Here is a 15269-nt window from a genome sequence, read left to right as displayed (position 1 = left end):
TGCAGAGATTGGTGATCAATGTATTTGCATCTGTGGCAACTAAAGTTTGGGCCTAATAGTAATCGGAGAAATAAAATGCATGTTACCATCCAATTTCTTTCTTTAAAGTTTTTTTTTTTTTTTTAGTACTTCTCAGTTTTCTATGGGATAACTCTAAACTACTTACTTGTAGCATCTAAAGGCCTTAATTGTGTTTTACCTCTCAGTGTTATCTCCCAGTCCCCTCACACACATGTCCCAACAACACTAGAATGTGCCGTGGTGTTTTATATCTTTTCCTCTGACTAGAATTACCTTTTCCACCCACCCCACCCACCCACCATACACACATCTTCACACCCTAAAACTCCAGCTCAAGCATAACCTCTTCTGGAAAGCTTTCTCTAACTTCTCTCCCCACTCTGCCCCAAGCTGGTTTGGGCACCCTTCTTCAGTGATTCCACAGCACCCACTGCTTTCTCCAAACATGACACCTATATCACCATGCTAGAACTGTTTCTACATCTGTATCCTAAACCAGAGTGTGAACTCCTTGGGGGAAAGGACTGTGTCTTATTTAACTTTGAATCCACAGCATCTAGCACATAGCCTGGAACAAAAATAGATGTTCAAAATTACCTATGGAAGTCAGTTAGGTATTGAATACTTGCTGACTGCTGGGCAGAATAGTAGGTTGCTGAGTATACAGCAAAGACCAAGGCAGGAGGGAGGGAGGTGGGAGGGAGGGAGGGAGGGAGGGGGGGAGAGAGAGAGAGAGAGAGAGAGAGAGAGAGAGAGAGAGAGAGAGAGAGAGAGGAGAGAAAAGAGAAGAGAGAGGAGAGAGGAGAGAAGAGAGGGGAGAGAATGAGAGGGAGAAAGAGAGGGAGAAAGAGAAAGAATCAAGAAAGGTAGCATTTTTTTAGAGTATATTTTTTTCATTGGTTTTTAGAGAGAATGGAAGGGAGGGGAGAGACAGAGAGAGGGAAACATCTATGTGAGACAGACACATTGATTGGTTGCCTCCCGCACAAGCCCCAACCAGGGCCAGGGATAGTCTGCAACTGAGGTACATGCCCTTGACCGGAATTGAACATAGGACTCTCCAGTCCGCAGGCCTATGCTCCATCCACTGAGCCAAACCGACCAGGGCAAGAAAGAAAGGTAACATTTAGACCAAGTCTTTGTCAAAGAGAAAGATTTGGATGTAAGCAATGGGGCATAGATACAGCATGAACAAAGGTACAAAGGTGGTAAGTTTTAGTGAACATTCAAGGAAACAATGAGTAGTGGTTTGTGTATTGAGTAGACATGAAAGGAGGAGGAAAAACATCAGTTGTTAGCACACTTTGAATGACTTAGTTGAGTCTTTATTCATCGGGTAATAGCGATTGTTGACAATTTTTGAACAAGGAATATGATTGTTTCTGAAAGATTAATCTGGCAGCTCTGTATAAAAATGAATTAGAGGAGAGAAGAGAAAAGAGGAGAGGAGGTCAGTAGACTCCTGTTGCAATAGGCCAGGGAAAATGTAATCAGGGTTTGAAAAAGTAGGACTGGTAACATGGGAAAAAAGAGGAGACAGATGTGGGATACTCTGATTAAATTTTCTAGGTGCTATCAAATCTAACTGCTGAAGATTCGACAGCACTTAGCAATGATAAAAGAGCATCCCACAATAGACTATTTTGATTAGAACTTCAAGGTTTTGAAAAGCCCTGACCAGTTGTACATAAAAGACAACATGCTGCTCAGGAGGCATCCATCTATACGTCATTGAAATCAGCTCTCTGGTAATATTCTCAAAACTGCCAAAGAAAAGGGAATCGCAATCAGTGATGTGAAAACAACTAAATTTTTCCATTTAAATAAAAGTTCACAAGTGCTAGGAATTGGATGGATGTTCTCCAACGTTGTAAAAAGAAAAAAAGGGGTGGGGTTAAAAAAAACAAAACAAAACAAAAATCTTAGAAAAAGGGGCTAGAAACATAGAAATAATAATTTTGTTCCATTGGAGTGTGAACAGCTTTGGGAGTTGGCACTGTGCACAGGACACCATCATAGCATCACAGTATTTTTTGTTTGTTTACACAAAGCTTTCCTATCGTCCTCTCATTTGATCTTCTCCATGATCCTGGCCGAATAGGTAATATGTGTATAATCATTAGTAGCTCCATTTTTATGATGGCTCAGCTCACATGATCAAATAAAATGAATGGGTGTGAAAGTCGGTTGTAAACTGTAAAGGGCCCTAACAAAGTTTGTTTATGAAATGTATGTATTCTTCCTCTTTCTAAAAAGAATGTGTGGCATTTTTAGTGTTAATAGGTATTATTCTTTATAACAGCTTTATAATAGTTGACATACACTGAACTTAGTATATTTCAAAAATATAATTTGATATCATTGACACATACATATAGCTGTGAAACCATCACTAGAATCAAAATAATGAATATGTCCACCTCATCCAAAAGCTTTTTAAATTTTTTTCTCAAAAGCTTTATTTATTCCTCTTTTGTAATCATGTCCTCCTACGACTTTTGATTTTCCTCCCTAGGCAACCACTGATCCTTTTTATATCTAATTAGCGTGCATTTTCTAGAGTTTCATATAAATGTAATTATGTATTATATATACTCTTCCTTTCTTTGTATAGATCCATATTTCCATGTGATATCATTTTTCTGGTGCTTGAATTTTCTTTAACTTTTTTTAATCTTTTTTATCTTTATAAAATATTATTACAGATTATTACATATGTTCCTCTTTCTTCCCCCCATAGCTCCTCTCCACCCAGTTCCCACCTCCCCCAGGCCCTCACCCCCCCCCCCCACTGTCCTCGTCCATAGGTGTAAGATCTTTCTCCAATCTCTTCCCACACCTCCCACACCCCCTTTCCCTTGAGAATTGTCAGTCTGCTCCTTTTCCATGTCCCTGATTCTATTACATTAACCAGTTTATTCTGTTCATCAGATTATTTATTCATTTGATTTTTAGATTCACTTGTTGATAGATATGTATTTGTTGTCACTTTGTTGTGCATAATTTTTTATCTTTACCTTTTTCTTCTTCTTCCTCTTCTTAAAGAATACCCTTCAGCATTTCATATAATACTGGTTTGGTGGTGTTGAACTCCTTTAGCTATTTCTTGTCTGTGAAGCTTTTTATCTGACCTTCAATTCTGAAGGATAGCTTTGCTGGGTAGAGTAATCTTGGTTGTAGGTTCTTGCTATTCATCACTTTGAATATTTCTTGCCACTTCCTTCTGGCCCGCATAGTTTCTGTTGAGAAAGCAGCTGGCAGTTGTATGGGTACTCCCTTGTAGGTAACTAACTGTTTTTCTCTTGCTGCTTTTAAGATTCTCTCTTTGTCTTTTGCCCTTGGCATTTTAATTATGATGTGTCTTGGTGTGGTCCTCTTTGGATTCCTCTTGTTTGGGGCTCTCTGTGCTTCCTGGACTTGTAAGCCTATTTCTTTCACCAGGTAAGGGAAGTTTTCTGTCATTATTTCTTCAAATAGGTTTTCAATATCTTGCTCTCTCTCTTCTTCTGGCACCCCCATAATTCAGAGGTTGGTATGCTTGAAGTTGTCCCAGAGGCTCCTTACACTATCTTCATATTTTTGGATTCTTTTTTCTTTTCGCTCTTCCAGTTGGGTGTTTTTTGTTTCCTCATATTTCAAATATTTGACTTGATTCTTGGGATCATCTTGTCTACTGTTGAATCTCTGTATATTACCCTTCATTTCAGTCAGTGTATGCTTAATTTCTGACTGGTCCTTTTCCTTTTTTTTTTTTTTTTTTTTTTGTTCTCACTAAGATCTTTTAAGGTCTCACTAAGTTCCTTGGAGGTTTCTAGAAGATTCTTGAGTAACATTATAACTGTGGCTTTGAACTCTATATCCAGTAGTTTGCTTTCTTCCATTTCTTTCATTTCTGGCATGTTTATTTGTCTCCACATTTTGACTGCTTCCCTGTGTTTGTTTCTATGTATTGGGTAGCTGCTAAGTCTCCTTGAGTTGATAGAGTGGCCTTGTGTGGTAGGTGTCCTATAGGGCCCAGTGGCTCAACCTCCCAGGTCACCTGAGGTGGCACTCTTGGTGCACCCCTTTGTGGGCTGTGTGCACAGTCTTGTTGTAGTTGAGCCTTGATTGCTGTTGGTATCACTAGGAGGAATTGACCTCCAGGCCAATTGGCTGTGAGGACCAGCTGTGTCTACAATGGAAGAGCTGCTGTGCAGGAGACACCCTTGTGGGACAGGACTTGCTTCAGTGGGGCTTTGGTGATCACTGAGTCTTCCCCTTGAGTGTGTCACTTATGGATGTGAAGAGTTATAGTCTGGTATGGTCTCACATTGACCACTGGGTACACTGACTCTTGGATCTCAAAGGAAGTGCAGTCAGCCACTGCCTGGGGCCACCTAGCAGGAGCTACGGTGAGATCTGCAGATTCCTCCTTTTTGTATCAGTTTGGAAGTGCCCAGATGAGGCCCAGCTGTGAAGCAAGGCACGCTGTTGCTGCTGGCCTGGGGCCTTCTTTTAATAGGTTTGGGGCTCCCTGACCCAGTTGCTGCCTGTTTGCAGGTTTTAGGCTGAGAAAGGACAGGCCATTCATATGCAGAAGCCACTGCACACAGCTTGGATGGGATTGTAAATTGGGTGGGGCGGGGTCTCTGGGAATCCCCAGGGTGGAGCAAATAGCAATGGCTGCCAGTCAGCCCTGCAACTGGAGAGGTCCCAGCACAGGAACAATGACTGCTGCAAGCACCTCTGTCTGAAAGAAAGCTGCCCTCGAGTTTCTGCCCCAATGCCAGACATTTGTTTATCCCTGTATGTGTCTGGGTCCCCCAGAGTCTCGCCCAGAACTGGAGTTCAGAGCAAGCAGGAGCTTCTATCTCCCTCCTGATTAAAAAAGCAGCACACCTGGGTACCAGCCTGTTCTGCAACTCTGCACCTCCTACAAGTCTCAATGCACGATCTTCACCTTTCTGGTTGTAGTACTTCCACTCAGCCAGCTTTCCCGTGGTTCTGGATGATAGTTGTTCTGTCTTTTAGTTGTAATTTTGATGTGTTTGTGAGAGGCAACAAGTACAGGTGTTTACCTGTGCCACCATCTTGGTTCTCCCCCTCTTTAACCTTTTTAAAAATAATGCATCTGCTCCTGGTGAATTCTTTCAGCATTTGTATCAAAAAGAATTTATTCTACCTTTCTTTTTGAAAGATATCTTCTGTGGGTATAGAATTCTAGGCTTGACAGGTTCCCACCTCCTCAAATGTTGCTCCACTACCTTCTTAATTGCATTGTTTCTGACAAGAAATATGATGTTATCCTTATCTTGTTGCTTTTCTGTATATAATGTGTTTTTTGTCTATAGCAGCCTTAAGGTATTCTCTTTATAGCTGGTGTTGAGTAAAATGATTATGATTTGCTTTGGAGTAATATCCTTCATGTTTCTTGTGCTTGGAAATTCATTGAAATTCTTAGATCTTAGAGTTTTCATAAAGTTTGGAAAGTTTCCTGCCCTTACTTCTTCAAATATTTTTTCTATTCCTTCCCCTTTCTTCAATCAGTGCTCCATTAGGCATATATTAGGTTCTTTGAAGTTGAACCACAGATCACTAATACTCTATTTTCTTCAGTCATTTTTCTCTATATATTTCATTTTTAATAGATTATATTGCTATGTCTTCAAGTTGATTAATCTTTTCTTTCGCAATGTCTAATTTGCCATTGGTACTATCCAGTGATTTTTTTTCTTTTCAACTTAGACTTTGTAGTTTAAATCTCTAGCAGTTTGGCCCGGCCGGCATGGCTCAGTGGTTGAGCATCAACCTATGAACTAAGAGGTGACAGTTTGATTCCCAGTCAGGGCACATGCTCAGGTTGTGGGCTCCATCCCCAGTAGGGGCCATGCAGGAGGCAGCCGATCAACGATTCTCTCTCATCATTGATGTTTCTATCTCTCTCTTCCTCTCCCTTCTTCTCTGAAATCAATAAAAATATATATTTTTAAAAATCTCTAGCAGTTTGATTTTGGTTCTTTTTTATGTCTTTTTTGTTTCTACTTAATATGTTAAATATTTCTCTAGCTTCTTAAGCACATGGAATCCAATTATAATAGTTGTTTTTGTGTCCTTATCTATTATTACTAGAGGCCCGGTGCACAAAAATTTGTGCACTCGGGGGGGAGGGGGGGGTCCCTCAGCCCGGCCTGTGCCCTCTCACAGTCTGGGACACCTCGGGATATAACGACCTGCTGGCTTAGGCCTGCTCCCGGGTGGCAGAGGGCAGGCCCAATCCCTGGGTGCAGCCCCTGGTCGAGCTCAGAGCAGGGCCGATGGGGGAGTTGGGCCGCCACCCCCTGTCATGCACAGAGCAGGGCGGATCGGGAGGTTGCGATGCCACCCTCAGTCATGCTCAGGGTAGGGCCAATTGGGGGGTTGGTGCACCGTCCCCTGTCATACTCAAGGCAGGGTCAATGGGGAGGTTGTGGCGCCACCCCCTGTCACGCACAGATCAGGGCCAATCAGGGGGTTGGGGCACTGCCCCCTGTCACGCACAGAGCAGAGCCCATCAGGGGGGTTGGGCTCCATACCCTGTCACGCACAGAGCAGGGCCCATCAGGGGGTTGGAGAGCTCCCCCCATCACACACAGAACAGGGCAGATCGGGGGTTGGGGCGCTGCCCTCTATCACCCACAGAGCAGGGCCAATCAGGGGGTTGGGGCACCACCACTGTCACACTCAGGGCAGGGCTGATGGGGTGGTTATGACTCTACCCCATCACACACAGAGCAGGGCCCGTGGAGGGGGGGTTGGGGCGACACCCTCTATCACCCACAGAGCAGGGCCGTCAGGGGGTTGGGGCGCCGCCACTGTCACACACAGAGCAGGGAGGATCAGGGGGTTGGGGTGCCGCACCCTGTCACGCTCAGAGCAGGGCCGATGGGGAGGTTATGGCTCTAACCCGTCACACACAGAGCAGGGCCCATGGGGGGCGGTTGGGGCATCGCCCTCTATCACCCACAGAGCAGGGCCGATCAGGGGGTTGGGGCGCCGCCACTGTCACACTCAGGGCAGGGCCAATGGGGAGGTTATGGCTCTACCCCGTCACACACAGAGCAGGGCCCATGGGGGGGGTGGGGTTGGGGCGCCGCACCCTGTCACACACAGAGCAGGGCCAATCAGGGGGTTGGGGTACCGCAGCCTGTCACACACAGAGCCGCAGGGCAATCGGGGTTGGGGAGCTCCCCCCATCAGGCACAGAGCAGGGCTGATCAGGGGGTTGGGGCGCCTTCTCCTGTCACGAACAGAGCAGGGCAGATAGGGAGGTTGTGGCCTGGCCCCCTGTCACACACAGAGCCACAGGGCAATCAGCGGGTTTGGGCGCTGCCCCCTGTCATGCTGATCCTGGTGCTGGGAGGCCTCGCAGCTCCGCTGATCCCGGTGCTGGGAGGCATATTACCCTTTTACTATATAGGATAGAGGCTTGGTGCACGGCTGGTTTGCCCTGAAGGCTGTCCTGGATCAGGGTAGGGGTACCCACTGGGGTGCCTGGCCAGACTGGGTGAGGGGATGATGGCTGTTTGCAGCTGGTCACACACCCTTCAGGGTGGGGGTCCCCACTGGGGTGCCTGGCCAGTCTGGGTGAGGGGCTGAGTTCTGTTTTCAGGCCGGCGAGTGACTGAAGCTCCCAACCGCTCATTTTTTTCTTTTTCTTTTTATTCTGGGCCAGCTTTAGCTCTGAGGCTTGGCTCCAGCTCTTAGGCCTCTGCTGCTGAAAGCAGGTTTCTGGCCTTTGTTCACCTTCTGTATTTGAAACAATGTTGCCATCCTGCTGGCTGAAGCCTGGGACTAAATCAGGTTTCTGGGGTTTTGTTTAGCTTCTATATTTGTAACATAGTTGCTTAGAGTTGCAGCTCAGAGGCCAGCAGCAACAGGCGGGAAACGTTGGAATCCTCCATCACTGAAGCAAGCAAGCCTCATGTTCGCTTCCAGCTGCCTGGCTGCCGGTCGCCATCTTGGCTGGCAGTTAATTTTCATATTGCCCTGATTAGCCAATGGGAAGGGTAGCGGTCGTATGCCAATTACCATGTTTCTCTTTTATTAGATAGGATGTTATCTATATCACTTTTGGGGTCTGTTTTGATTATTTTTTTATATTATTATTTTCCTGCTTCTTTGCATATTGGATAATTTATTGGATTTCAGACAGTATGAAATTTCACTTGTATTGGGTGCCAGGTAGTTTTTATTCCTATAAATATTCTTTTTTTTTTTTAAGGTTTGTTTTTTTTTAAATATATTTTATTGATTTTTTACAGACAGGAAGGGAGAGAGATAGAGAGTTAGAAACATCGATGAGAGAGAAACATCGATCAGCCACCTCCTGCACATCCCCCACTGGGGATGTGTCCGCAACCCTGGTACATGCCCCTGACCGGAATCGAACCCGGGACCCTTCAGCCCGCAGGCCGACACTCTATCCACCGAGCCAAACCGGTTTCGGCCCTATAAATATTCTTGAGCTTAGTTCTGGGATGCAGCATGGTTTAGTCCAGGGCTAGTTTTTTTTGTTGTTGTTGTTTCATTTTTGGTTTTCACTAATTAAGGCAAAACCCTACTGATTACTCTGTGAATTATTAGTTTTTCTGCTCTGGCTGGTGGAAAAGTGTTATTCCCAGCCCTATGTGAAGTCCAAGAATTGCTACCTCTAATGCTCAGGTAATTTACACACACACACACACACACACACACACACACACACACGTAGACATTAATACTCAGTTAAATAATAGTGGAGGACTCTCTTCAGATCTTTAAAGTTCTTTCTCTGTGTAGCTTTTTCCCCCTGTATTCTTCCATACAAACTCTATCTACCATAGTCTCCCTGGACTCTCAGTTCAGTCTCCTCACTCAGGGAGATCACTGTGTTTTACTTGAGCTCCCCTCTCTGTGCTGAGGCCTGGAAACTCTCTTTAGGCAATAAGCTGGGAAAATCATAGGGATCATTTCATTTGGTTCTTGTCTCTCAGTGATCTCTGTCTTCATTGCCCAATGTCCAATGTCTTAAAAACCATTGTTTTGTATGTTTTGCCCATATTTTTAATTGTTTAAGTCAGGAGTTACTCTGCAAGTTTGTGCTGAGAATGAAGTGAGACACATGTGTATGGAAGCAGCTAGCTTGGTTTCAGAAACTTTAAAAGTTAGTAAAAACTTAATTTTTTTTCATTTTTTTGTTAATTTACTTAGCTTTGGGAGTACAGCTGGCACAAAAAGTGGAGGTATGGACTTGAATCCTGGTTTTCTGAATTGTAGTCCTATAGCACACTACCATTTCTTTTAAGGATCCCAAAATATGTGTCACCTGGATCATATACCACTTTACCATATCTATTTTCCACCCCCCCCCAAAAAAAAATTGGTTCAGAGTCACCAAATACATCTAGGAAACATTTTTCAGGCTTAAAATGTTAAGCTGATGCACTTAAAATTTGTTGAGGACAGATCTCATGTTAAGTGCTCTTACCACAATAAAATTTTTATTTTATTCTTAAAAAAGTAAATTTTATTAAAATTCTGTGTGGTAGTATAACTGACACTCTTAATGTTATTCAAAGACACCATACTTTGAGGGCACCTTTTCATTCTTCCCAGCCCATAGTGCTATATAAGACTCATTTTTAAAATTGAATAAATTTTATATGTAACATTGTGTAAGTTTAAGGTGTACTAGTACAATGTGTTACTTTGATATATTTTTATATTTTAAAGTGATTGCTGATATAGCAGTATTTATCACATTATATATTTATAGTACAATTTATTGTCTATATTTTTGAGACTCAAGTGTTTTCCAGGGATCCTCAAACTTTTTAAACAGGGGGCCAGTTCACTGTCCCTCAGACTGTTGGAGGACCGGACTATAGTTTAAAAAAAACTATGAACAAATTCCTATGCACACTGCACATACCTTATTTTGAAGTAAAAAAACAAAACGGGAACAAATACAATATTTGTATTTGCATGTGGCCTACGGGCCGTAGTTTGAGGACCCCTGGTTTAAACCTATATTTGTAGTTTCTAAAATGTTGATCCACAGACAACTTTCTTGTTATACATATGTACCAATGGAAAAAAATGCAAAGAGAATCACTGCCATCTCTATAAAAGGAATGGCTCCTTTTCTAACATTCTTTAAAAATATACATTGTACAGTCTTTGCATCTCACCAGAGGTGGCAAGGTAATAAATATACCAGCTTAGTTCTCCTCCTCACTGTTCAGCAAGGTCCACCAACTACCTATTATAAGCCCTCTCCTTTTTGGATTTCTCCAGAGCTTTGTCAGTGGTTTCCTTGTTCTCCCCTCGACACTTGCCCTTTGGTTTATGATTCAGTCCTACACAGAAGTGGGACCACTCGATGGGGCATCCATCCTCATTGTCACAGCCAATCATTTCTCTTTTTTTATTGATTAAGTTATTACATATGTGTCCTTATCCCCACATTACTCCCGATTTGCACTGTTGCACTGTTGCTGAGACCTCTTGTTATTGGGCTTTTCTGCCTGAGTGATTGTCTCATTCTTGGACTTACCATGGCTGGCTTTGCCATTTTGGCCGGTGGTATCATTGACCTCTTGGTGCATCTCAAAGAATTCCATGTGATTTTCCACCTGCCTGGTCCGGTTCTCCACCAGCTCCACCATCTGACTCACAATCTGGATCTTCTGGTTGCCCAGCTCCTGACTCCAGATCAGGGCTTTTTGAATGCAGTATAGCACTCTCCTCTTCTGTTTAAACTTCTCATAGTACTCATCTAGTTCCTTCAGGATTTGCTTCCCCCATTGCTTATGGCTGGCCTGTCGTGCAGGTCCCTAGGGCCAGGGTGGGAGGCATGAGCTGCATCCTCATTAGAGCCAGCAGCACAGCCAACAAGCCTTGCTCCAGGCCCCAGGCACCCTATTAATTGTCTATGTTCATTATACTGTGCATTAGATCTCTATGGCTTGTTTACTACTTGTTACAAATTTGTACCCTGAAATATCATCACTCTTATCCCTCCTTGTCTGTATTTTTGAGACTCACTTGCATGTTTAATTTAAACCTATCCCCTGGTAACCATCATTTTACTCTCTTTTTTTAGATTTAACTTGTTTAGATTCTACTAGTACATATACTAGTACATAACATTATAGTATGTACTTGTCTTTCTCTGTTTGACTTATCTCACTTAGCACAATGTGCTCAGGGTCCATCCATGTTGTTGTAAATGGGAGTATATCTTCTCTTCTCATAGCTTGAAAATATTCTATTATGTAAAACTACCACATCTTTTTTTATCTATTCATCCACTGGTGGGCATTTGGGTTGTTTCCATATAATAATGTTGTGATAAACATGGGAGTGCATGTTTCTCATCAAAATCCTGTTGGGAATATACCCAGAAGTGGAATTGCTGGATAGTATGATAGATCTATTTTTAATTTTTGGAGAAACCTCCATATTGTTTTCCATGGTGGTTGTACAAATTTACATCCATACCAACAATGTATAAGGGCTCCCTTTTCGCCACACCCTTGCCAGCACCTGTTGTCACTTGTCTTGTTGATTATAGAATTCTGACAGGTGTGAGGTGACAACTCATTGTGGTTCTGATTTGCATTTCCCTCATGATTCGGGACTTCAAGCATCTTTTCATGTTTATGCTGGCCATTTGATGTCCTCTTTGGGAAATTGCCCATTTAGTTCTATTTTCTAATTGGATATTTTCTTGTTATTGAGTTGATTGAGTTCTTTGTATATTTTTGATATTAACCCCTTATTAGATGTGTGGTTAGCAAAATTTTTCTCCCCTTCTGTAAGTAGTCTTTTTTTTTTTATTGTTTCTTCTGAGTGTGATGTATTTGTTGATTTTTTGTTATTGTTATTTGTGCTTTTGGCATATAAGACTCATTATTTATTATTATTATTATTATTATTATTATTAATCTTTAATTTCTTTATTGATTAAGGTATTACATATGTGACTTCATCCCTCCATAAAGCCCCCCCCCCATCATGCATCCCCCTGTTCTCTGTGTCCATTGGTTGGGCTTATATGCATGCATACAAGTCCTTTGGTTGATCTCTCCCCCTTACCCCCACCCTCCCCTACCTTCCCTCTGAGGTTTGACAGTCTGATTGATGCTTCTCTGTCTCTGGATCTGATAAGACTCATTCTTTTTTAAAAAAATATATTTTATTGATATTTTACAGAGAGGAAGGGAGAGAGAGGGATAGAGAGTTAGAAACATCGATGAGAGAGAAACATCGATTCAGCTGCCTCCTGCACACTCCCCACTGAGGATGTACCCACAACCAAGGTACATGCCCTTGACCGGAATTGAACCCAGGACCCTTCAGTCTGCAGTTCGACGCTCTATCCACTGAGCCAAACCAGTTAGGGCAAGACTCATTCTTGATACCATTACCCACAGAGCCTCTCTCTGCCAGAGGTAAGATTGTAGATGGAGGAATGAATATCCTACAAACAAGACTGACTTAATCCATAGAATAGTAAACTGTTATCAGGGATGAGACTATAATTCAAGTCTTTTGATAGTTCACCTTGCTAATAGTGGGGAGAGAATTTGGGGTCATGCAGTCACTTGAAACTGCTGCAACCGCATCTGAAGCATTAAACTTGGAAAGGTACCTACAGTTCCTCACTCACTGGGCTGCTCTTGTATTCCTCTGCCTTCCTCTTGCGCACTTAGGTTACCGCATTCGCCTGGGCTCTAGCACTGACAAGAAGGACACAGGCCGCCTCCACGTTGATTTTGCACAAGCTCGAGATGACCTGTATGAGTGGGAATGCAAACAGCGTATGCTAGCAAGGGAGGAGCGCCACCGTAGAAGGATGGAAGAAGAACGATTGCGCCCACCATCCCCACCCCCAGTGGTCCACTATTCAGATCATGAATGCAGCATTGTTGCTGAAAAACTTAAAGGTATAGAAAACATTTAAGCTTTGTGAGTAAAATAACTCCTCTGGGGAAATTTAATAAAAATATTTGTAGTTTTTGCAGTTATCCTTTGAACTTTCCACTAATAAATTCTAGACATTTCTTGTATTTTAACCTCACAGATAGAGAGGTGTACATAGTAATTCAAGAGCCAGAAATTCTGTCTATCCTGTGTCCCGCTTTTCTCTCAACACAGCAGATTTCTAGAAAGAAACAAGTTCCCCGCCCTGCCTCCCTCCACATCAGAGAATTTTAGCAATAATCCATGACTTGGGATATGTAAGCACCCTCCCTTTCATCATTGATAACAAGTTAGTTTGAGTTTTAAATCAGAATAAATTAGAATGATGGAACTTGATGTGACCCTGGAAAACTCTGGTAAAAATTCCCATTTTACAGATAAGAAAATGGAGGCCCCAAGAGTAGTCATAGTGTACATTTTCTTTAGATTACTCAAAGACTTAGCTTAAAAAGAGGACTTGTTTAAGCCCTTAAAATGCTCAACTTATTTCACACAGTGTCCGTGAGATTTCTAGACATTGCTAAATGAGACTGCTTTTCTTTTAGTTTTGATTCCTGTTTCTCTTGCTTGACCCTCTGAAGCATTTTGCTTACTTAACGTTAATTGCCTTGCCTACTCTCCTGTGTTAGTAGCTTAAATTCAGTCTTTTCATTCTTGTGTGGTTGATTTTATCAGGTAAATGCTGGTGTCCCATTGATCTTATTGATGACACCAAACCAGGTTTAAAGGTATGAATTTCCCCTGCTTCCGGTGCTCTAGGCTCAGCAAGGTGCTGCTAATTCTAATTTCAATAGGTCTCATTTACCAAACTTGTTTGCATCAGATAACCTAAGGCCACAATTTCAACTGGTGTGCCACAAAAGGCATGCTGGTGTGCTGCAAGTATACCTATTTACTCAGAGGCACTAACGTCTTTTCACTTAGATTGTCAAATAAAAAAATAACAACAACCAACACAACACCAGCCATCCAGGGTGAATGAATCAAAATTATACCTTTGTTGGCAAAAAATATATTTTTGGTATGCTGCAGAATTTTAGTAATTAGTTTATGTGTGTCATGAGATGAAAAAGGTTGAAAATTGCTGGCCTAAGGGATTCATACATTTAAGAAACCCTTTGTTTGCATTGATTTTGTCTTCCTGTAAAAGAAAAGCAGAAAACATAGTATAGGATAGAGACACAGAAATAATGCGACTTTTTTAAAAAACTGGAAAAGCTGAAATCATTGGTAAAATGCCAGTTCAAGAATGACCTGTTCACATGACACCAAATGGGTCAATTTGATTTTTTTAATGAATTTGCTCGTCATGTGGACTTCAAGCATAAGGTAAGTATTAACATAAAGATTATATGCAAGTAGTGAAATGAAAAGCTGCTATAAAGGGCAGGCTGGCCTCTCATTATATGTCTACACTGAAAAAAGTCAAGAAGCAAGGGATTCAAATTGCAGTGAGAGATATTTCCACTGTACATAAGAGTTTCTGGCCAAAGAGGGATATGGAGACCTAGAACAGTCTTTCTTTCTTTTTTTTTTTTTTTGTGAACATGATTTTTTTATTTTTTTTTATTTCTTTTTTTTTATTGCTTAAAGCATTACAAAGGGTATTACATATGTGTCCATTTTATCCCCCCGCCCTAGACAGTCCCCTAGCCTCCCCCATCCCCCAGTTTCCTATGTCCATTGGTTATGCTTATATGCATGCATACAAGTCCTTTAGTTGATCTCTTACCCCCCTACCTCCTGTCCCCCAACCCTCCCCGGCCCTCCCGCTGCAGTTTGACAATCTTAGAACAGTCTTTCAATGGGATGCTAATGGACTCTCCCTCTCAGGAGTTTTTTTGTTGTTGTTGTTTTTAAATATATTTTATTGATTTTTTACAGAGAGGAAGGGAGAGAGACAGAGAGTTAGAAACATCGATGAGAGAGAAACATCGATCAGCTGCCTCCTGCACATCTCCCACTGGGGATGTGCCCGCAACCCAGGTACATGCCCTTGACCGGAATTGAACCTGGGACCCTTCAGTCCGCAGGCCACGCTCTATCCACTGAGCCAAACCAGTTTCGGCCCTCTCAGGAGTTAACATCACAATGTGTAAGTGGCTATCTGGGGAAGCTGTACCAGAAGCTTTGGAAGAGCTCTGCTACTATTTTAACGTTAGAGAATAACTCCTAACTAGCTGCAGAAATATACTTGGAGGTTTCCTCAGGCAAGTGAAACAGGAGGTGAAGAAATGTAGAAACAGAATGAATTACATCAAAAT

At 42.4% G+C, this 15269-nt stretch overlaps 1 protein-coding gene across 1 annotated transcript in view; it reads left to right on the top strand.

The window, feature by feature from the left end:
• ENOX2 (ecto-NOX disulfide-thiol exchanger 2) overlaps nt 1–15269 on the top strand; it is a 305848-nt gene that overhangs the window by 253589 nt on the left and 36990 nt on the right. Inside the window, exon 6 of the mRNA XM_081081306.1 lies at nt 12735–12968. Within this exon, the coding sequence (XP_080937432.1) occupies nt 12735–12968 (234 nt within the window). The remainder of the gene's footprint in view (nt 1–12734; nt 12969–15269) is intronic.

The sequence above is a fragment of the Myotis nattereri genome (genome assembly GCF_964212035.1).
Source record: "Myotis nattereri genome assembly, chromosome: X".
Lineage (NCBI taxonomy): Eukaryota > Metazoa > Chordata > Mammalia > Chiroptera > Vespertilionidae > Myotis > Myotis nattereri.
This window is presented reverse-complemented; position numbering and strand designations above follow the sequence as displayed.